Source organism: Phlebotomus papatasi, chromosome 2 (genome assembly GCF_024763615.1).
Source record: "Phlebotomus papatasi isolate M1 chromosome 2, Ppap_2.1, whole genome shotgun sequence".
Lineage (NCBI taxonomy): Eukaryota > Metazoa > Arthropoda > Insecta > Diptera > Psychodidae > Phlebotomus > Phlebotomus papatasi.
The window spans coordinates 51,682,721-51,706,186 of NC_077223.1; the positions used below are offsets into that span (position 1 = coordinate 51,682,721).

Sequence of the window (23,466 nt, forward strand, 5' to 3'; positions counted from 1 at the left end):
GATGGTGAGTTAGAGAATCAGCAAGCTTGCAAGGTACACCGGGTTGATATTTCACCACTTTTATTTTGCTGTTGACAGAGGAATTTTTCCTCGGGAAATTGTGATAAAATCCTGGTAAACAGCAAAAAGTAGTCATCCCCTTCACTAGAATCCCTTCCCAAGAATCATGGTGATCAAGTGAGTGTTATTAATTTTAGAGATTCTCTTCTTGTTTACCAAAACTAACCTCAATGTTTATATAACTCCCGGAAAGGTTATTGATAAAATCCGGACTGTTTTATGGTGCAGTCAAGTACAGCATCAATCAGGGAGTCTGGGGATCTAGTGTAAGAACAACACAGCTATACAATGACATAGGCGAGGGCCTGAGTCCTCATTGGACGGAAGTAAAAAATAAAATCCCGCTGGAACTTCCTCTGCTTCCATCAACTGGTGAGGCATGCTTCGTGGCCAAGTATTACTACAACCAGGGCGTCAAGGGGACCTTCAACTTCCTTCACCGACTGCCCTGTCACATTGGTCAGTTGGCCAAGAAAGCCAAGGACGCTGTTGGAAGTGCCTTCTCATCTTTTGAGGAAGCCCCAGCCCCTGCTGCAGCTCCAGTCAAGGACAAGTAGTATCAATTCTCACGATGTTAGGCGCAATAAATCCCTTAAACGAATCAATTTTCTGGTTTGTCTCTCACTTTATTGAAATTCACTGTTAAATCCTGTAGTCACTCTGTGAGTCTCACTGAAGGTCAAAATGGGACTGGGGGACAATCATAGACATCCCCATTTATTGTAAGTCTAATGGGAGGGCAAAATCGAGGCATTTAACAAAACTGGAGAAAAAAAAATTGAACAATTGCCAGAGACAAAATCAAAATGTCGTGAAGGAAGGAAGATTGAGTTTGGGAGCTCATCGACTTTAAAGGGCTAAATCCTGTTACGCATTCGGCGTGGAATCTGTGCTGACCTTTTGTGTCTCCTCAGCTGCTGCTGCTGCTGGTGCCGCTGGTGCTGATTCCTGTGCCTTTACCTCAGCAGCTGCCTTCTTTTTCTTCTTCTTACCACTTTTACTCACAGCATGACTCAACAGCTCCTTCATCTCCGGATCCGTCACACTATGCTCACTCTTGTAGTGATCCTCCGGAAAATCTAAGCCCGTCACCAGGCTCACACCATTGGGCAGTAGAAGAACAGTATGTTTAAATTGGGCCACAAATTCATCTGCAAAAAAAATCACGTTTAGGTCACATTATCGCTGTCTACTCCCAAATTACTATATTTTTTTTTTTTTAAATAAAAATGTTCATCTTTGATGCTTCTCTAATGCTCAGTTTAACCACTAAACAATATTTTTATGGAGCATCTTAAAGAAATGTCTAATCTGGCAAGGTGTCTGGACACAGAATCCGTGGGGATTTTTCATCCGAGATTCAGTGTAATTTAGCCTTGCGGAAGGGAAGTGTACATTTTTGTTTTTAATGACGCCGATGCCATGAATTTTGAGGCAAGAAAATTATCTAAAAACTCTAAAAATAACCGTGAGAAAATTGCATTCGAAAATACTACACAATCAGAGTTGAACATCAAACTAGATAAATGATTAAAGATCAACAAGATGAGTTAATTGATTTGCCCCTTACTCTGATGAAGTTTAGAACAACATCCTCTTGATAAATTTTTAACAAGATCCAATTGGTCGTGATATGAAATCAATGGTCCATAAGCCGGCGGCAACCGGTGTTGTCACCATTATCATCATCATTTTCAACCAGTTATCCCTATTGAGGTCGCGGACCCATGACATCAAGGTCAACAGCCCAGGTTCGATCCCAAAGCGCTCCAAGGCAAGATTCTGAATTTAATTCAGCCATCTTGTCCTAGGCCTGTCTCCGAGGTCGAGGTCTCCTCACAAAGGGTTATACGGGCTTCAGACCTAAGGCCGTCTTCAGACTAGAGGTTTAGCCCAGTTCCCGCAAAACCTTAAACAGCAACCGATTTTATTGACTTTTCAAAATGTAATAGGTCATTTGCCCTTAACAATTCAATCCTAAGTCAAATTTTTCCAAAAAATCTTGACTGATAATATATTAGAGTAGTTAAGCCATATGGCTAAGCCTTAGGTCTGAAGCCCGTATAAGGGCCTTGACAGACCTGAGGATTAGCTTAGAGACGGCTTAACGTAATTATATTAGAAATAATGGTTAAACTACATTTCCATCATTTTCCACTAAGTCATCTCTCGGCTTAAGTCGTAAGTGTGTCTAGGGCATTAGGCTTACTTATTTGGCTTGACTCCTCTAATTCCTCATCAAGCATGATTTTTTTTTTAGGAAATTGTTGTTTAGGATTGAATATTAAAAGCAAATGATTCATAGGATTTTGAAAAATCAATTGCTGGTTGTTAAGATTTTTGAGACCTTCCGGAACTGCGCTAAACCTCCAGTCTGAAGCCGGCATTACATAGCTTTTCTGGAGAATCTTTCTTGTTTCATGCGTTGAACATGACCGACCATACGCAATGGTCTTCTCGACTCTTAGTTACTCACGAACGGTTATGTTCCTCACTCGATCTCGACGAGTGATTCCCTTAACCGCCCGAAGGAACCTCATCTCGGCAGCTTGTACTCGCAATCTTTCTTGTTCGGCCATTATAGTGCCCAAAGTTAACAGTGATTGCCTTTATCGGACGCTTTTTGTGAAAGGCATCACTATTTTTAATTCTCTTCCGTGTGGTAGTCGGAATTCCGCGGACGCTATCCGTGAATTCTTTCTGGCTGAACTTTAGAAGCTTCTATGCTTCTTATTTTTCTACTCATCTTTTTTTTCTTTTTCTTATTAAAATTCTTTTCATTATTCTGAATTGTATTTTGCATTACTTTTTATATGTTCTTCAATCACAATTGTAAGAGGGGTGACCATATTTTTGTGATTTAAATATATGAATTATTATTATTATTATTACCCAAATCTCATGACCATAGGTGAGAATAGGAATAAACACAGCTTGAAGACCGATATCCACACGGCTAAGCTCGTCTTTCCTCACTATGTTTCTGCCAAGTTCCCTCATAATTGCAGAAGCTTGACCGATTCACGACGATAGTTCGGTGTGAAAACCTACCAGCACTCGTGAATAACACCCCGAGATACTTGAACTTCTCCACCGGCAGAAAGAGTTTAATCCGCCCAACACACCGGAACTGCGTCCTATTGAAAACTATTGGGGAATTTTGAAGGAGGATCTCAGGAAAAAGGCTAAACTAGCCAAAAGTTTGCCTGATTTCAAGCAAAAATGGAAAAACGTCGTCAGAGCCCGTCGAGAAGAGCTTGTCAAGAACCTGATGAGGGGAATTAAGAAGAAGGTACGGGAGTTTGCTAATTAGCCATTGGAATAAAGCAAAGAAATGGTTTAAAAGAATCACAATAAAATGACCTTTCCAAATCTGTATTAGGTTTTTTTTCTTATCTACTGCGACTAAGATTTGAGAGCCATTTTTCCATGGAGAAATTCATTCGATTCCACGCTTTACAGTCTCTGTACAATGACACAGAGCACATCCCAAAGTTGTTCTCTCGACACTCGGTCATATGTTTTTTCCAAATCTGTGAAACAAGCATAAAATGGAATTGCATATTCCCAAGCCTTTTCGACAATCATCTTCAGGGTTAAAAGCTGATCCGTGGTCTGAAACCGCATTGTTCCTCACCCAGTCTGGGTCCCACTATGTCTCGGTATCTTCTCTCAAGGATTTTGGCATACATTTTGCCGGGCAAAATAAAATGGGAAATTCTCCTATAATTGGAGCAATCTTTCTTGTTTCCCTTCTTGAATATGGGGTACAATGATCCCAACTTGCCGGTCCTTTGGTGTTCTCCTGTTTTGCCAAGCCATCTTAATGGTACGCGTAACCCCAATAAACCCCCGTTTAGCATTTCCGGACGTATTTCGTTAATTCTTGCAGCCTTTCCATCCTTAAATTTACTGATCGCATACAGGATTTCATTGTCTGAAGGATCACTTTCTTCCCTGCCTTTATCCTGCCCTGAGAAGTACTCTTTCCAGCGACTTAAGACCTCTTCCTCTTTGGACAGAAGATTTCCTTTCTTGGATATTACTCCTTGGATGGAATTGCTCTTCTTCCCTCTGAGTCTTCGGACTTGTTGCCAGAAAGTTTTGTTTGCCATATTGTAGTCAAGCTCCAGCTTTTCACCAAACTTTTTACAGGACTCCTCTCTTGCGGCTTTAAGTGCGAACTTTCCAGCCCTTCGCACTTCAACGTAACGATCACGAGACTCAGAATTCTTACGTTATATATACAACTTGTAAGCCTTATTTTTCTTTCCAACCATTTTTTTTAGCAGTATTTGACCATCCGGATTCTCATCAGGGTCCCCGTTGCTCCTAATCACACCCCGCCATGTCTCAGAGTTAACACCAACATACGCATTGAAATCTCCAAACAACACAACTGAATCCGCTTCAGTAGATGCATTTTTCAGGACTTCCTCCAATTTATCTAGGAAAACTGGGTACTTCTGACCGATTCATTACTGATATTTTGCTATATGCAATAAACTTTAGGTCTTTACAAATTTACAAATTCTTAGCGTTAATAAAACACCGTTCCAAAGAAATGCCTCAAAATTCACTTAACATCTCAAAATAATAAAAACAAAAGACTTTGTAATAAAATAAACTCACTCGGTCTTTCATAGAGAACCTGGAATGGCTCGATGATTTTGTGTGAGACACACTCAACGACACCCATTCTGGCCTTGGTCTCCTCCTCAAAGTGTCTCAAATTGAATGGCATCGTTCCAAATTTGCTTTTTACCTGCAAAAAAACAAGTATTTTATTATAAAAAAATCCACTCTCCTTTTAGCCTTTCTTATATAGGACGAGGAAGCGGAGGAGACTCACCTCAGAGAGAAATGCGCGGGACGCCTTTAACTTGAGCTGGTAATTCTCGTCGGTTTTCTTGAAAATGGCCACCTTAGTGTCCTGTTCCTTACCCACACCTTCGCCCGTGCTAATAAGGACATCCATAGCGTACACTTCGTGCACTTCAAATTCACATTTCTCATGCTCCTTTTTCTGGGCATCATTCGGATTCTGGATGATGGTCTTCTCACCGTCTATTTTGAACTGCTTCAGCTGATGACTCAACATCCCTTCGATGGGCTTGCACTTGAATGCTTCGGAGACCTTCTGGACACCTTCGGTGATTTTGTAGTTGCCATTTCCAACCTTTAAGAGTCTCAGGGCTGCCTCACTAGCCCAATAGGCAGCCAATACAGCATCGGCCTTACGGCCAGTCGCTGGATTCTCAGCTGTAGCACCCACAATCGTCGTGAATGCCACCACAGCAATAAATCCATCGATATGTGCACCCAAATCGCTAAAATTTCAAGAAAGTTTTGTTTATTTGTTTTCTATTGCAGTTAAATAATTTTTTTTCGATAAAAAATAATTTTTGTTAAATATAAAGAGTAAAACTCAAAGAAGTCGCCTGTGATCCTAACAACCTACGTACTCCTAACAAAAGTTATTCTTTGGAGTAAGCTCCTGATCTTTTTTTTTTAATTTTCTTTACTTTTAATTTGCAAGCATATTCCACTACACTAAAACGGCAGTCACGGCAATATAGGCAAATTTTTTTCTCTAAAGAAAATCGTAAAAAAATATTGTCAACGATGTCTTGTCTGGTTGTACAATAATAAATATTACGTATTGCGAGAAAATTCGCTGGAAATGAAAAATTCATTACTTTTAATAGATTTTCTGCTAAATGGGCCTGTGTGATCGATAATAAAATTGAACCTGTTGGAAAGGTCTGAATGGTCTAAACTTATAATTCTCTACAATTTTTCTAATACTGCTACAAAATTATTAAAAAAAAAAATTATGTGATAGGAAAAGTATTTTTGACTCAAAAATTTGAGTAAATGTGATAGTCTTAAATCACCTAAAAAAATTCTAAATCATCTAATTTGTAGAGCGTACGGCCCATTCGACAATTTTTAACCCAGTCGACCGACGGCCAAACCCACTAATCCTAATCCTTCATGCCTATGATACATCAAATACATCATCCCTAGACGGGCGCTGAAGGTTGTTACATGATGCCCTTGTTACTCATGGCAATTACCACATTTCAGTGAGTGAGCATCAGTCACTCTGGACAGTTCACTCTGAGGAAGTTCTTAAAAAAAATGTATTTTTTAAAGAAATTGTTCCTAGCTTGTAGAGGCCCATTACAAATTGTAATTTTTGTGAGAACAAATCGACCGAAGACTTGAAAAGTGGGACTCAGGAGCTTCAGGAGTCCAATAAAGATAACTCTCGTTAAGGGCCTATTTACGTATGGACGTATTTACAGCGTATTAATGTATTCATAGGATAAACTGAATGCCTGCAAGAATTCGGAAGGCATTTTCCTACACTTTCTACTCAAAGGGCTTATCCTAAGGTACAAAGTGCCATTACGTACCTGCGAAGTGTGACCCAGCGTTAGCAAGGTCTTGACCTCAGCTACAATATGTATTGAAATTTAAAGAAAAATCATCTAGTTTTCGAAATATTCGAGATCGAGTTTTCGAAAATCGATTTTTCGATTATTCGGATATTCTCGAATGTAGTTGGGGTGTCAAAAAAATTGTAGCACAGTAGACTCTCTCTCAACTGGGGCAAAATGTCATCCGAATTATCGTGAGATTTGGGCGTCAAAGCCATTGTAAATTCCACAAAAAGAAGAGGAATAAGAGGAACTACAGCGAATTTGAGCAAATTTGCTTGAAAATTAAACGGGAAAATTGTTAACAAAATTTTTCGCCCTATTGAAAAAGAGCCGATTGGGCGAGGATTTACTGTATTCCATGGGAACTTTCCAAAACACCAAAATTTTTCAAATTTTGATAATTAGAACCGGAGATATGGCCATTCGAAAATTAAATTTATGACCATTTCTAGCTGGGATCAGGGCTCAGGTGGGTCGCAAGAGCGTAAGCTTTTTAATCAAAAGCCCTTAGGCCCAGCTATAACATACTAAAATTTGAGATCGGTCGATGCCATGGGGGCTGAGAAAACAACATTTTTGGCTGTTTCAAAATGACGGAAGGGTATGGGAGTGAATCTGACATCTCTAATTTCAAACGGCCCATCGGCATTTGACCTTTGCTGAAAACAGCTTGTCGATATCTCTCTCCGTTCTCTCTCCAGAACCATTTGTACACCGGATGGGACGGGACGTCCAAGAAAATTGTTTTTCAACGCAAATGATAATCGTAATCTAGAAGTGTCATAACGTGTTTATACAAAGTTTGGGCCCGATCTGACGAGGTCGGATTTCACCTGTGACTACAAAAGCTGAGATTGTAAAGAATTTCAGCTAAAATCATATTTATCTATTTCGAAAATCTAAATCCCTGCCAAACCGAGGTGAAATTATCAGCGTTTTACAACAGAAAGGTTTTTCATCATCAAAGGATTCCCGAAAACTATCATAATTCTCTTAAAATGTGATTTTAATTTAGGGTAAGTGTGCCAAATTTCGGCATAGTTGCATGCAAGCGTCAAAGTCTCAAGTTTGAAATGTAATATTTTAAATACAAATTGATTTTTTTATTATTTCTTCTGAAAGAATGTTGCATGGAACCTTGTAAAGAGTTTACCCTCTTTATTTACTCTAAAATCATTCTTAATACATTTTAAAATGAATAAAAATATAGACATAGCTTTGGTACTCTATTTCGGTCACCTTCATTCTCATGGTTCCTTGCCCCTCGGGAATTCTTTCAATGTCTTTTTCACGTCATCTCGTTTGTCATAGCTACATTTTTTGTTATTCTTTTGCATTGTATAATCTTTAGAATACGTAAAATCTAAAAGTTTATGGAAATTCGAGGAACAAAAAAGGTGGCCGAAATTGCAAGCTGGCCGGAATTAGGCACACTTACTTTAGGTGGCGAAAAAGTACTGACTCTACCCTACATTACCGTTTAGTCTAGACTCTGTAGAAAGAGGAGCATTTACTTTTCGACATAAGGCCGGCTTCAGACCTAAGGTTTAGCCCAGTTCCCGATGGTCTCGAAATTCAAAAGAACAACCAATTTTATTTGTTTTTCAAAATTTAATGGATCATTTGCCCATGTTTTCCAATCTTAAGTGACAATTTTCCAAAAAATCCTGATTGATAAGAAATTAGAGAAGTTAAGCCATATGGTTAAGCCTTAGGTCTGAAGCCCGTATAAGACAGACATTAAATTAAAAAAAAATCTGAAATTACACGGCGATATTTGGATTTCTACAAAATGTTAATCTTTTATCTATGACAAAGTTGAAGAGTTTGACGCCACAAATAAATGCCGTCCCAAAGGATTTTTGGTTTGAAACTTTTCCCATCATGATTTTCCCTGCTCAAGAAAGTGAAAGCTACTTACATTTTCACAATATCTCCATCCTTGAGAATGTAGTCAGGTTCACTCTTAATGGGCGAAAAGTGGCAGACGCAGTTGTTCACCGAGAGACAGGTCGGGAATGCTATTCCTTTCTTCAGTTCCTTTTCCTTCTTGTAAATCTACCGGAGAAACAAAAGTATCAGACAAATCTCCGGCAAATTCCTCGAGAAAAAAAAAACAAAAGAATACTCATAGAGCCCTCAGATCTCATAATCTTCTACCGTCATTGGGTGATTTCTCAATTCCGTGGCGATCTCACACTCCCAAGAGAGACCCTTTGAAAGATCTCCAGGGAGCGCCGAACTCAGATGAATCTCAGTGAGTTGCAACCACATCAGCGAAAAATGCGTCCCTCTAGCGCGTAAGTTCTAATCATTGGGCATTTTCCGGGAGTTATGGATAAACATTAGAACATCTCACCTTTCCAGTCTCCTCCGTTACAAGTTTGTCACCTTTGTCGCAAAGCTCCTTGACTGAGGCTCCAGCAATGCAATGTTCCAGCAGTGTCTTCAGAGTTCCTGCGTAAGAAGAAAAAAACGTAGAAGGCTCTGTGAAATTGAGGTTATGTCACTCCTTCGTCCATTTTCATCCACTCGACCCCATGTTTTCCCACCCACAATTGCACTACACGGCCCCCCATGATGCCCCAAAGTACCAAGAAACACTCCACATAGTGCCACGAGTTATCCCCAAGTATTCCAAATTGCCATCGTGACAGTTTTTTCAGCCACAAGTCGCCGCGTGGCTACAAAAACTTTCCATCCGCCCCACATCAACTTACTATTTACAATTTCGCCGGCTGTCTTGTATTTTGTCACCACAATTTCATCGGCAACCGTCTTCTCGGTCCCATCGGCCATCCTGGAGCTGGGAAATACTTGAAAAACCTCACAGAGTCTTATCAAACAACACACGTAAATTCACTGTCCCCAAGCCGGAAAATGTTTTTAGGAGGGAGAAATCGATTAACTCTAGCATGATATAGCGCCACCTAGCGGTAGAAAAAGGGTGAATCGATGTAAAAATTTAAATTTGCGATGAAAATCAACGCCCCTACCGGGATCAAGCAATACCATTTATTGAAAAAATCGCATTTTATGTGATTTTCATAAATTTCACAGCATTTCCGCCTCCTTGGAAGCAAATTTCAACTTGATTGTGACAGTATTGGGATTCGTGAGATCTGCCACCATCAATTCATGCCCATCATGCAGCCCCAGTTCGGACAGAGACAGCGTCAAGTTGCTCCTTGTTCTCTCTTCAATACTCTTCACCGTTGACATGTAGAGAGTCCGATTCTTTCCATCCACCGAAGCCGTGAGCCCAGGATTCTTCATCTGAAACTCAGCACTCTCACAGAGGTAATCAATGAGATCTTGGAGAGTCATCGTAGCTGGATCTTCTACTGGAACCGAGCGCGGAACTTGACTACAGGCCAGACAATCCTCTTTCTTTTCTGCTTCGTAAGTGTACGTGTAGATTCCATCTGAATCATTGAATACCATATAATTGCTGAGTGGTTCATAGCAGCTGGTGGCAATCTTAAAGACCTCAGTTGTACATGCCGCTGCAATAACAGCATTTGTACTTGCCACAGCTGGGATTATATTTTTCAGCACACCCTGGACAAGTCTGTATGACAGTCCGGTGATGTTGTACGAATTGGCACGTTCCTGTGCCTTCTCATACACCCATGACACATGCTGAGGATCATCTCCGTCGAGTGGAGCTCCTCCAAAGGGACTCTCTTTGCCCCATTGAATCAACTTCACATACTCAATACAGTGTTCCGGAAGCCTAGGCGTATTGGCAATCGTACAGAGAGGATAAGTCACTTGAGGTGGATAGAGATCGAGGGTGCATTCAATACAGGCTGTTATTCCAGGCAATATCACCCTGGCATTCCCTTTGAATCCCTCAGTACCACCATCAATCATCGGGATAATCGATGACTGATCCACACTGCCATCTTCTTCGTATACCAACATAGACAGAAGCATTCCATTGATCCATCTCCTAGCCACTACCGAATCCAAACCACAGACAACAATATGAAATTGCCGGTAAAAAGTCTCATCAAAATCCTGGATCTTGCAAAAATGCGCTGTTACATTAGTTCCCGGAATCCTAGAATTGATAAAGGCGGCTGCACATTTTGCCTTGGAATTGCCAATGTCCTTCCGGCGAAACAGGAATTGTCGATTGAGATTCGAGAGATCAATTGTATCCATGTCAATGACATCGATATTGCGGAATCCCATGAGGGCAAGATCCTTGAGTAATTCACATCCTAAACCACCAGCACCTGCAGTGAAAAACTCTCGTACATGCACATCCTATGGAATTTTGTGCTAGAGAACCAGAATACTTACCAATTACGAGGATTTTACAGGAATTCATGATGAATTCGAGAGTGGAATCTGAGGCTGAGAAATTGGGATGGCAAAATGGTCCACTGACTTCAAGAATTCGACGTATATTGGTCCATCTCCTGTGCAGATGATCGGTGAATTGTCCATTCGACTCCATCACAGTGCTTTTATCACGGAAAAACCACGAAAAATTAATGAAAATCTAGGTGCAGCTACGAAGGAAAACAAAGTGTTTTCGGCGATTTTGACAGTACAGCACCACCTTCCGGATTTACTCAAAACCTATTCCCGGGTTAAAATATAAAATTTGAGGTTGTGTCGGTTCGGTGCAAAATTTTCGTAAAGTCCTTGATGTCAGCCGGAAGCAGTAAAAATAATAATTTTTGGGTCCTTCTTGCTGTGTTTAATATAAACAAGTCCAAATTTGCGTTATTCATGTATTATTTAAAGATTTAAACATTAAGTAGATAAAGAATTAACGAATTAAGTTGGAGAAAAAAATATAATTTCGAGGTTAAGTTATCACAAGATTAGAGCAGTACACCAGGAACACCAAGCAGTTTAAATTAAAAATATATTGCCACGTGTTTCCTCTCTGTGCCCTTGGCACTTTATTTTGCACTCCTCTCCTATGCAACACATTCTAAAAAAAGCTCAATAGGACGGAGGGGTTGCTTGTAAAGCATTGCCACACGTTGCCCCGAGCAACGAGCAAATAACAAAACACTGCATTAGTCATGGAAGTGAATTGGAGACAAATCCTCTCTGTGAGTCCTGAAAAAATTGAGGATGAGGATAAAAAGGATGAGATATTTGAAGAAATTATCCATGTGAGTGATTATGACAAGTTCGATGGCAAGACCTATAGGAAACTCTTTAAATTGTGCCAGCATTTGCTGCGATACAAAGGTGAGCAGGTTGCCTCCCTTTTGGCCGAATTGGACGCCCTGGCGACCAAAGAGGCTGAAATGGAAATTCTCGGGACACCGGAATACAAATCCCTTGAAAGCGAAAACACAAAACTTCGAAAGCAAGTTGAAAGATTGGAATTTTCAAATGTACAATCAAAGGGAAAGATTAAAGAGTTATCTGAAGAAATTCTCAATCTGCAAAAAAAGTATCAAGATAGCCAATTTGGGAGTGAAAGAGAAGATTCACCAGATGCTCTTTCAGACTTGGATCGCCAGCAGGAACTTTTGAATAATATCAGTGCAAAAAACAAACATATCAAGCGTCTCCTGAGGGATATTGAAACTTTGGAAAAGGAATCTGGGGGCCTTACCAAGCAAATCCAGGAACTCAGAGGAGCTCTCGATGAAGCAACTTCGAGTCTAGCTTCAGTGACAGATAAATATGCTGAAGCAAAATATAAAATCCGTGAACAAAATGATTTTATTGAGGCTCTGGGGGTAAAAGTAAAGGATCTGGAAGGAGTCATTGAAGGAATGCAGAGAGAAATGGAGGAGCGTGATATGGAGATTGATTCATTTGGAAGGAAACTCGAAGAACGTGCTTATGCCTGGAAAAATCTAATAGAAGAAAAGGATGCAGAACTTGAGAAGCTCAAAGAAAAGTATGAAGAACTCCTAGAGCAGCATCCTGGCTACAATATTGATGCTGAGCGCAAGGAAATGCGCCGTTTAGCTGAAGAATTGAAGCTTAAAGAAGAAAAAGTCACCCTTCTGGAAAAGCAATTGGAAGAATCCAGGCAGAGTCAATCCCGTGAAATACCAGAAAAATCCGGAAAAGGGGAATCTAATTGCTGCGAAGATAAACAGACCCTTCTGGATCAGGCTAAAGAAAAAATCACAGAATTGGAATTTTCAATGATATCACTTGAAGAGGACAATGTGCTTAAAGCTAAACAAGCTCTTGAAGCAATTGATGCTCTGAGGCAGTATGAATCCGGGACTGATGGTCTTCCGCAAGCCCTAACAAAAATTTCCAATCTTGAGAGGAAAGTAAAATCAAGAGATAAACAAATTTGTGCTCTAGTTGCTGAACTCAATACACTCCAGAATCTTGCATCTGAAAATGTGGTGCTTAGGAAGAAGCTGGGTATTGCAGAAGATGAATTTATTTCTACAACATCCTTCCACGCAAAGAAGAGGAAGCTTGTGAAGCTTACAGAGCGTCTGCAGTTGAAGTTGAGGGCGTCTGAAGAAATGCGTTTGCAATTGAAACTCGAGAAGAATGATCTGAAACGCCGTCTGGGATCACATCCTCGCCCAGAATCCGAAGATCTTCCTGTAGATTCAAAAATCTGTGAAAAGTGCCTGAAAACATTCATTCCAGATGACAATATTTGCTTATCCTGCAGTAAGACAGATATCAGAGTAAAAGATGAGAATGATTTGGAGAAGAAGATAACGAAATTAGAAGAAAACTACAAAGTTGTTGTGGATGAAAATGAAAATTTGCGAATTGGAATGCATGAAATTCTTCATCAATTGAGAGACTATGATGCTACCTCTGAGCACATTACGATTGATTCATCAACTTTAGAAAAACTACTGCATGCTCTGGATGCCAGAAGTGTCAGTGGATGGTATCATCCAGCCATGAGAATGCAAAATGAACTCATGGTGGTTAAAGAAAGAGAATTAGCTTTAAAAGAGCGCGTGAGGGTATCTGAAAGACAAACTAGTACTCAAACCATTCAGGAAGATTCTAAAAATCCCGTTGGTATTGACAAAGTTACTCAAACAGATTTCACTGAAGAAGTCTCAATGAACTTTGATACAATCCTGTGTCATCTTTGCGAGAAAAATAAAGAACTGGAGGAATTCAGAGAGAAATGTACATCTTTAGCTACGGAACTTCAGCAGAAAATAATCGAAAGTGACTCTATGAAGCATTATAGTGTTGAATTGAATCAACTCAGGGAGGTACTTAGCCTCTCTGAAGATCAAAGAGATCAGAATCTTTTGAAGAAAAGCGAAGAATTTTCAAATTTAGAACGAGAAATCCAGACAAATCGTCGAAAACTGGAATTCTTGATGGTGGACTTTGAAAATGTGTCCGAGGAACTCAAACAGGAACGCAAAGATCGGTTATTCTTAGTCGGGGAGCTTGAGAAGGAACTAACAAACCGTAGGACAAAAATAAGATATCTAGAACAAGAAATTAATGAGATTAGAGAAAAAAATTCTCAGCAAATTTCAGAGACTGAGTACAAAAAACTCGAGGAACAACTTCAAAGAAACACTAACAAATTAGCCAGGATATGTAAGGAATCTTTTGAAAATCTTCCAGCCACAGAGAAGGAAAGAATACTACAGGACGACTTAGAGACTTTTAGAGATTTTGCCATTGTAGATAGCAATCTCACCGTAGATCTTGTGACTCGAACGGAATTCTTGGATATGAAATATGATGCCAGGAAGGCCAAAGAGGAAGTAGCTAGACTTAAAATTGAGCAAACACATCTTCAAGAAGTGCTTCAAATAGCTCAGCGGCAGATTTCTTCACAACAAGAACTTCTGACAAATTATTCAGATGAAGAAATCTCACTGCGTCACCTCGTGGTAGATCTTCAATGTGTAGGAAGTGATAAGCAGCTTATAGCTCGGTGTGCTCGAGAAATTGAAAATCTCAAGGAAAATGAACTAAAACTGAAGAAACAGATTGAGAATCTTACCACAAAATTAAAAGATTTGGAAGGAAAATTCCAAGAATCTGAGGATAAATTGAAAACTTCCGAAGAAGAAGCTTCCAAGAACCGAAAAAATGATCTTCTGAAAATCCAATATCTCTCCCAAAGTCTTCAATATTTGAAAACTTCCTACTGCAAATTTACCCCACTCTTCCTAATTGAGGAATTTGTGTCTACCTTGGGGAAAGTTCTAAATCTCAAACAGAGTCTTCAAGAGGAACAGTCCATCCGAGAGAGCCAATTTCTTGAACAAAATCTCGAAAAATGTCTTGAGAAAATTAGAGAATCCATCAGCCATGATACCATTGAAGATAAAATTGCTCTGGTGAAGCAACAAACATATTCAGAGGCCATTGAGCAACGGCTTGAAGAGTCCAGGAGAAAACAAGAAGAAATCCAAAAAGAATTAATGGATCTCAAAATTTCAACTGCCACATCAATTCAACACTGGAACACCCTTGAGTTACTCTTGAAGACAAATGGGCCAAAGAAAGAACAAAAGATAAATTGTGTGGAAAAACAAATCCAGAACTCTCCAGAAATGGCAAATAAAGCCACAAATACAGAAGGTGAATATCAGAGTACACCACTAGATATTCCTCAGAAGGTTGCTTTAGAGAAGTATCCAGCGCCTCAACAAACCGATAATAAGATGTCAGAAACCGAGATGAAAGCTTCAAATAAATGCTTGGAATCTCAGCTAAAGCAAGCAATGATCTTGGCTTCCACAAGGAGTACTCTCCTTCTTGAGACTGAGAGTCGCCTGGCGGAGGCTCAAGGCCGAATTAAAGCATTTGAAAAGAATTTGGAGGAGAAAGACAAACTCTTGAAGGAAGAGAGAGAAAAGAACTTAAATAATGGAGATAAATCTGGTCATAAGGATGATAATATCCTTAGTATAACCATTGCTTCTCTGCAGAATCTACTTCTGGAAAAGGATACCACTCTATCTAGGTATCAGGAACTCTTGAAAACCGAAAGAAATGAACATTCAAAGTCCAGCAATGAGTATCAGAAGGAGATAGAGTCCCTAAGGGCTGAACTCGATCAACTGTCCAGAAAATTGAGGGAGAAGGAAACAGCAATTGAGGATATGGAACAGAAGCTTAAAGAAACGCATGCAAAAATCAAAATCGACTCTCCAGGAGTTTCTCCTGAGTCTGAGAAACTCTTCCTGGATGATCGGTATTTGGATGAAATGTTTTTGGACGAGAAGAAAGTTTTAGCCGTCGATGAAGCCCAAAAAAGTCACATTGAGAGTCTCGAGAGGAAAATTATGGAGAATGAGGAAGAGATTAGGCGGATGCAGCTGCAACTTCGAGAAGTTAGCAATCGGGAGGCAATGTGGGAAAAGAGTTTGACTGAGAAAGATCGGGAGATTTCAGCTCTCAACGAGAGATTTAACACAGATCTCAGGGACTTATCTGACAATATAACTAATCGACGGGAAATTGAGCAGCTCAGAGAGATGCTAGAGGAAAAGGATCGTCATATTAATGATCTCACAGATACCCTGACTCACTTCCATGATGATCAGCAGAAATTTATGAGTGATGCCACTCTCCACTCTGCTGACCAACTAGCTCAATTGAGTGCTGAATTGAGTCGTGCTGAGGCCACAAATAAAGTCCTGAATACTCAAATTGAAGCCCTAAAGCGTCAGATCACAAATCTGAGCCAGAGGGAGAAACAGGCTAGGGAAATGGTTAAAACTCTGAAAAATCAACTCATCCGACGACCAGTGATCTCTATCAAAAATGAGAGAATTACCAGTAGGGAAGAGAATCTGCAGAGAAGGCTTGAGCAGGTGCAAAGTGAATTAATGGATACAAAGGAAGAACTCAGAAAGCAAACAAATCTGGCTGAAAGTAGAAAGGCCAAAAATGCATCAGATCTAAATCTGTGGGAGAAGCAGAAACGCTGGCAGGGAGTAGCTGAAAAGTTGAAGGTGAAGTTGGCTGAGAAGGAGTCGGAGCTTGAGAAGCTGAAGGTCAGCTTCAACACAGCCAAAGCTACAATATCGCGTCTTGAGCGAGAACGTCATGTTCTAGAAACTCGACTTAGGGGTGGAAGTCGGTTCTGCCACTCTCCATCATGTCCACATTCCCATGCTGGAAAATACACTCCAGCAGAGAGTCCCGAATCCGATGACGAATACGAAGATGGACAAATAAAAGGAGTTACTGGATTGTCAACAGTTCCCCGGGGAGTAGATGGCTTGGAAAATGGGCAGGAGATCATAGAAGCTCTAAAGGCGAGAATTGAGTCTCAACAGAGGAAAATTGTCGCAATGGAATTGGAGGGAAAAGGATCCAGTGCAGTGGTGAATGAAGTTGAAAAGCTCCAAGAGAGAGTGTCTTCGCTGGAAGCTCAAAATCTCCGTCTTGAAGCAAGAAATCTCCAACTCCAACTGGACAATGACATGCTGAAGCAGGGTGATGATGGGGAACGCCAGAAGAGAAGAATTAAGCACATGGAAGACTACATTCTTGTACTTAAAAATGAACTTAGCCAGGCAAATGCCAAAGGAAAAGTTTCAATTGCAAATCAACCCCTTTCGGATTCCCATCAGACAATTCTGGCTCTTAAGCGCCTTGTGGAGAGGCTCAAGGTTGAGAATAAAACTCTCAAGGAGGGAAAGGTTCCGGCAAAAGAATCAATTTCGAAGGAATCTTTTGAGAAACTCAAGGCAGAGTACGAAAAAATGCAGAATCTTCATGCAGAAGCACTGGCTAGGGTATCTTCACTGGAGATTGAGTTAGATCTCCATGCAAGGGCAAAGGTGGATGGAACTGGAAGGGATTCTACGGAAGATGTTCTAGAAGATACAGCAGCAATTCGTGAAAAATTGCGGCAGAGAACAGAATTGCTGGAGAAGGCTAAACTCCTGCTGACCAGAGCAGCAGCTAAAGAGAAAAATCTGAGGGAGCAAATCGTCTTTTGGAAGAGAAAGTGTTCAGAACTTCAGAATGTGCCGTTCATCGAGGAAACTAGCGAGTAAGATTCTTAGCTTAATTTAATATGCATTTCGAGTGTGTTCTTAGAATTTTTGTGGGAAGGATATATTTTTTTAATACTTACATTTTTGCTACATTTAAATATTTTGGATGGATGTGGAATTTTCTCTTTTAAATAACTCATATTTAAATTTGTACAGGACGGGCTCATTTCAGGAGAAATTATCGTATTTAACAAATCTTTGCGTTTCATACGATTTCTGAGAAATGTCACTCTGTTTGTCCGTCTGTCCATCCGGCTGTCGCCAGCTCTATAGGCCAAACGGTTAGAGATAGCGACTTGGGACCCCCCATAAGTCGACCCAATGATCGTTAATATGCCCCTCATTCCCCCCCCATCCCCTCCAAAACCATGTTTTTTGGGATTGCTCGAAAACGCGTCGTGCGATTTTTTTTCATTTTTGGATATGGTTTAGAACGCTTAGAGATTACCCAGGCGGACATTCGACCATGTATGAAAATGCCATTGAATCATTCCTAATACCGGTTTTTCAAGGTCAAAGATTAAAAAGGATCAAGAGAGCGCATTTATCAGGCGAATGAGGTCATGTTTGGGTTCGTTGGAAAAGTCATGGAATTCCCGATAAAACTCAACCGGTTCCAGTCGGTTTTCAATAGATTTATAACCGATAACTATTTTTTATCCGAAATTCAATCATATGACTCCTAAGATATTTTGAGAAATGTTTTGAGTGATTTATAAATCGGTTTATGGACCGATTAAGTAATATGAATCGATATTAAGTAATTTTTGTCCGAAAATCACTTTTATTACTCTGTAAACTATTTTGTGGAATCTTTTGGTCGATCTAAAAATCGGTTTAATTTAATTTAATTTAATTAAATCGGTTTAATTTAAGTTCAGAATCGGGAAACAGTAAATGATACGAAAGTACTTTTGAGGTATAGCATTTAAGTCACGAGTTCGAGCACTTCACAAAGCCTGGCACGCTTTGCCACCTTTTTATTTTCGAAAACTCCCTCACAAGAGGTGGCAAAGCGTTCCATTTGCGAAATGCTCGAACACAAGAAAGAGTGTCCGGCATAAATAGTTTCACCGTTTTTTATGTTCAATACCGGTTCAAAATGGTAAATAAATTATCAAAAAACCATCTCAAAATTGAAAATTCATCAAGTAGCTATATTTAATCTTGAAGCAAACTTACTTTATACATATTTTTGTGAAATAAATTATAGAGAATCGTATCGATGCCAAAGCGATTTAATCCCGATTAAGACCGATGCAACTACGTTTGGAATTCCAAGACCTTTCAAAAAAAACCCAAATTTGGTCAATCCTGCTGAAAACAAAGATCTAATAGACGAAAAAGATCACTTTGGACTAGCCACCAAGCGTTTCCGAGATTTTCGAAAATGTATAGAATCATTTTGACATATATTTCATCATATATTTGATGGATTTGAGGGGGGAATAGGAAACGATTGAAAGGGGAGAAATAAAGTTTTTATTCTCGAGATAATGTCATTTTTGAAGGGATCTTCGAAAACCTCAAATTGATATCTCGTACCGTTTGCTCTATAGGTCGATGAGACGACTAAAAACCCTAAAAACCTATGAAGAACAATATTTTCAAAAATAAATTTATTTACCGATACTTAACCGATTAAGACCGACGCAGTCGCATTTGGTAAACTTAAGACTTTTCGAATAAATCAAAATTTATCTAAATCAGTTGAAAAATATAAGGGCTTCAGAGTTCAGAGTGGTCGTTCGGGTCGATCACGAGAAAGTGGGAATAAAATTCTCTAATCAACTTTGAGAAAAGCCAAAAAAAAATATTTTTTTGGTGAACACCGTGAACACAGTTAAACAAAAAAAAATCGAGAAAGATAAATCATTTACGGGTACTATATCGACTCATGACCGATTAAGTCCGATGCAGGCGGATTGGAAATTCCAAGATCTTTCCAAAAAATCTAAATGAAAACAAATTGGTTGAAGAATATGCACTCCAAAGCGGTTAAAGTTTGATCTTCGAAAATTCGATATCGAAATGGTTTTCGAACATTCAAAAAAGGAGGAAATATTCGTCTTGACTAGAGGGAAGTAGGGCAAGTTTGAGCTGTGGAGTTACATTAATACACTGAGAAAAAGAAAGCTACGATTAACTTTTTTTCGTCATAAATGTAACACTTTTCGGGTGTAAAAATATATCAACATTTTTTCATGTTAATTTTACACCTTTTGAGGGTAAAATCAAAATGAAAAAAGGTTAACTTTAACATATAATACACCTAAAAAGGGTGATATTTACACCGATTTCGGATCAATACTGCAGGGTAAAATTAACATTTCCGGAATGTTATTTTGACTTTTTCGGATTTCTCTCAGTGTATACGATTTTCACATATTCCTGAAAGAAGCTGGACCTTGCCATAATTTAATTTAGATGCACATTTGCTTTGTCTATCTAAATTCCATTACGTTAAAGTCCAGTTTCCTTTAGAAATGGGTGAAAAAATCGTATATCAATATAGCGCCACAGCGCAAAGTAGCCCCACCTTCCCTTACCATTAAAGCATATTCTAAAATGATAGAAATCGTAGGAGCCGTTTTGGAAATTAACCCAGAAAAAAACATGGTTTTGTAAGGGAAGAAGGAGCGTAGGGGAAAAAGACAAGACGGTCCTAGATAATGTTGACATATGGGGGATCGTCGAAGACTGGAAGTCGATATCTCTTACCATTTGATCTCTAGCCGTGTCACAAGTTGGAAAAAAAGTGGATTATGTAACTGCTCACTCTTTGAGTTCGAGAGATAAAAATCAGGCCACGCCTCTTTGTTTTTTTATGGCAATAAATAAATTTTTTTGCAAAAGATTTTCATGGTGGACTTGCTGTTTCTGTTTTTTTTTTTTGAAAATACTATCCGAGTGTTTATAAAAAATGGGAGTTTTTGGTGGAAAACAATCTCGTCAAATGGGCGTGGCTTCGAGGGGCGTCGCATTTTTTCTCAGCATTTCCAAAAATCCTATTTTCACTTTATCTAGCATTGCAGAGAATCCTACAAGAAATCTAAATATTTTAATACTATCATCTAAAAAATCCTTTGAAGTGGGCGTGGTCTATTTTTCGAAGGATTCACCTTTGCCTTTACTCCCCTTGGTCCAATATAATGTATTTCAAATTATTGAATAGCCTAAATTTACTTTTATATTTTTGATTTGATCAATTATTTAATTAGAAAATTAATAACTAAAAAACTTATTATAGATCATTGAAAAATTTGTACGAATCCCAATAAAAAATGTCTTTAAAAATATTTTTTCGTTTGACTTTATTTGCAAATATTCCAAAGCTCAGTGAAACATCTTTGATCTACAGATAAACAAAAATATATTACAAGAATGCGTGTGTCTCACCTGGAACAACCCTCAGTGGGAGGATGGGAGGCAATATCCGGAGAACGTAGTGCATTTGTGGCTTTTTATGTCGTCTTCATCGATGCTGGAATCATGGGTAGCCCAAATTCATCCACTGGAATTCCATCTTTGTTCTTAAGCACAACACTATCAGCTCCAGGTTCCTTGTCTGGTGCCTCCGGAGCCTTCACCACGTCATCCAAGTAACTGGTGTCATCATCGAGAGCAATATCATCTCCCAAAGCTTCAAGCTCAGCCGCCAGTTCATCATCATCAATCTCTGGCATGCCATAGGTGCGCCCAAGGGCCTCCTGTACCTCATCCGATTGCTCCAGCATGTCTGCCATTTCATCCTGGATGTCTTCGATCTGATCAATATTGATCTTCTTGAACTCTTTCTTCATGCTCTTCACCCCATCCTTCATGGCTGCTACAGTTGCATGAGTGTCCTTCAGTGTCTGATGGGCATAATTGGCCTGCTCCATGTTGAAAGATTGGTTCCTGAGACTCTCAGCCTGATTCTCGTACATCTTTTTCTGCTTCAGGACACGCATTGCTTTCGCCTTGACAGCATTCTTGGCCGGACCTTCTCTCATCTTAGCCATCTGATCCTTGTACTTGCGCAGTTCTGTGTCCAACTTGTTTATTTTCTGTTCCACAGACTCCGCCCGAGTGTCAACCTTGAATAAAAGTCCACCAAAATTGCCTCAATTAGCTGTGGAAGACAAAAGAGAAAATTTTCATCTTACTCCTTGGATGCAATCATTGATGCTGGGCAAAGGCTCCTTGGGCTTAGCCTTTCCGAAAAGGCGATTCATCTTTTTGAGACTGTTTGGTTGTTGGAATCACAGAAATATGGCTAGAAATTTCGGAAAATGAGATTTTTTTCAGCCAGACACTTTTGTTTTGCTTTCCCGATGACTAATCCAATATCAATGCTGACAACTTAATATTGCTGTAATAAAATATAAATTCTGCTAAATTTTCTAGCAGTCAATTTTTTCCCAATTTGATGAAAATTTGATCAAATCAGATTCATTAAAATTCTACAGTAGACTCTCACTCAATCGGCTCTTTTTCAATCGGGCGAAAAATGTTGTTGACAATTTTCACGTTTAATTATGAAGCTAATTCGCTCAAATTCGTTATAGTTCTTCCTATTTTATCGTGATTCTTTATAATTCAACGGTTTTTTGTGGAAATTACAAAGGCTTTGACGCTCAATTCTATCGCTAAACCGGATGACATTTTGCCCCATATTCCCGATTCAGAGAGAGTCTACTGTAATGCTTTTTTTTGTGGATTGTGTTCTGTGCGGAAAAATAAAAAAAAAATGAAAATAAAATGACTAAAAAAATCACGTAAGGTAAAGTACCCTCTAGTCGACCGGTTCCTCAACTCGGCCAGTTGAAAAATTTAACCAATTTTTTAACGTTTTATAGTCAATTTCTATGAAATTTTCACTGATTTACGTTATATATAATATAATACACCTTATAATGTTAAATCGCGGTAAGACCATATTATAACAAATCTAAGTAAATTGAATAAATAGTCGCACTGGCCGAGTAGAGAAACTGGCCGACTACAGGGTACTTTACCTTATATGTAAATATCACAGACTTTGATATTTCGCACACTAAAATGATGCTCAAGTTAAGGAAGTTGAGTGATTTTTTATGACTACATGCACATACCGAATCAATTCTCCATGTCAAAAAATCTCTTACTTACAAGGTTCATAATCCCACCTCAAAAAATCCCAGAAAATCCTCATACTTTTATCTAGAGGAAAATGACAATTTGGTGACGATTTGTGCGAAGATTCAATTAAGTTTCCTCCAGCCCAAAAGGTTTTTTACATAAATATAAACCGTAAAAACGCCTCTACCACCTGTGATAGTCGTTTTTGATATTAATCGTATGAAATATTACACATTAAAATTAGAGTTTTAGACTCGTTTTTTATTTTTGCTTCCCGAAACTAGGGAAAAGGACCTAGACTTTTATTTTTTTTTTCAGGAAAGGGGTAATTTAAGACTAGCTATTAATTTATAGCCATAAAAGTGAGATTTATAAAGGAATACGGGAGAAATACGAAGTGTTTGAAGGTAGCGTATGTGCGAACCATCAAAGTCTTCTCTTATTCTCTTGTTGTTTTATTTTTATTTTTATTTCTAGGATTTTAACAAGATCTTTATACGTTACTAACAAGGAGAATTATATTATGTAGTAAAAAGAGGTCTTGGTCAAAATCCCGAAAGCCATAATCCTGAATAGGCTAAAATCCTGAATTCTTGTGTCATAGTTACTCTCACGATTGCACTTGCGCTTGATGGAGGCAAAGGGAAATTTTCTGTGTCTTGGCAAATTATTTTACACATTATCCTTCTATATAATTTCATCCCTTTCACGATTTTGAACATTCAGAATTTTGGCTTTCGAGATTTTGGCTTTTGGGATTTTGGCTGCCTCCGATAAAAAACAACTGTTTTTTTTTTGTTGACAATATTTGTTAAAAAACTATCACTCAAGCATTAATATTTTTAAATGATACATTTTTGTGTCGAGTTTTGAAAGTGACTTTAAAT

General features: G+C 39.0%; 5 protein-coding genes across 5 annotated transcripts; 2 read left to right on the forward strand and 3 right to left on the reverse strand.

Moving 5' to 3' along the window:
* The first annotated feature begins 11 nt into the window (after positions 1 to 11).
* LOC129801614 (MICOS complex subunit MIC13 homolog QIL1) lies at positions 12 to 665 on the forward strand. Its single transcript, XM_055846837.1, has 2 exons — positions 12 to 177; positions 254 to 665. Exons 1-2 carry the CDS (start codon positions 167 to 169, stop codon positions 615 to 617), a joined length of 375 nt encoding a protein of 124 aa, XP_055702812.1. The 5' UTR covers positions 12 to 166; the 3' UTR covers positions 618 to 665.
* LOC129801539 (proliferation-associated protein 2G4) lies at positions 666 to 9,444 on the reverse strand. The gene is made up of 6 exons (XM_055846747.1): positions 9,230 to 9,444; positions 8,869 to 8,966; positions 8,431 to 8,567; positions 4,913 to 5,390; positions 4,693 to 4,825; positions 666 to 1,211 (listed from the first exon to the last, which is right to left on the reverse strand). Exons 1-6 carry the CDS (start codon positions 9,306 to 9,308, stop codon positions 928 to 930), a joined length of 1,209 nt encoding a protein of 402 aa, XP_055702722.1. The 5' UTR covers positions 9,309 to 9,444; the 3' UTR covers positions 666 to 927.
* Positions 9,445 to 9,479: 35 nt separating this feature from the next.
* On the reverse strand, positions 9,480 to 11,102 carry LOC129801528 (nedd8-activating enzyme E1 catalytic subunit). The gene is made up of 2 exons (XM_055846696.1): positions 10,821 to 11,102; positions 9,480 to 10,753 (listed from the first exon to the last, which is right to left on the reverse strand). The coding sequence occupies exons 1-2, from the start codon at positions 10,975 to 10,977 to the stop codon at positions 9,564 to 9,566; spliced, it is 1,347 nt and encodes a 448-aa protein (XP_055702671.1). The 5' UTR covers positions 10,978 to 11,102; the 3' UTR covers positions 9,480 to 9,563.
* Positions 11,103 to 11,557: 455 nt separating this feature from the next.
* LOC129800982 (centrosomal protein cep290) lies at positions 11,558 to 19,334 on the forward strand. The gene has a single exon (XM_055845731.1). The coding sequence runs from the start codon at positions 11,558 to 11,560 to the stop codon at positions 17,474 to 17,476; it is 5,919 nt and encodes a 1,972-aa protein (XP_055701706.1). The 3' UTR covers positions 17,477 to 19,334.
* A 984-nt stretch (positions 19,335 to 20,318) lies between these two features.
* Positions 20,319 to 21,825, reverse strand: LOC129801585 (charged multivesicular body protein 5). Its single transcript, XM_055846803.1, has 2 exons — positions 21,625 to 21,825; positions 20,319 to 21,555 (listed from the first exon to the last, which is right to left on the reverse strand). The coding sequence occupies exons 1-2, from the start codon at positions 21,691 to 21,693 to the stop codon at positions 20,941 to 20,943; spliced, it is 684 nt and encodes a 227-aa protein (XP_055702778.1). The 5' UTR covers positions 21,694 to 21,825; the 3' UTR covers positions 20,319 to 20,940.
* Positions 21,826 to 23,466: the final 1,641 nt, after the last annotated feature.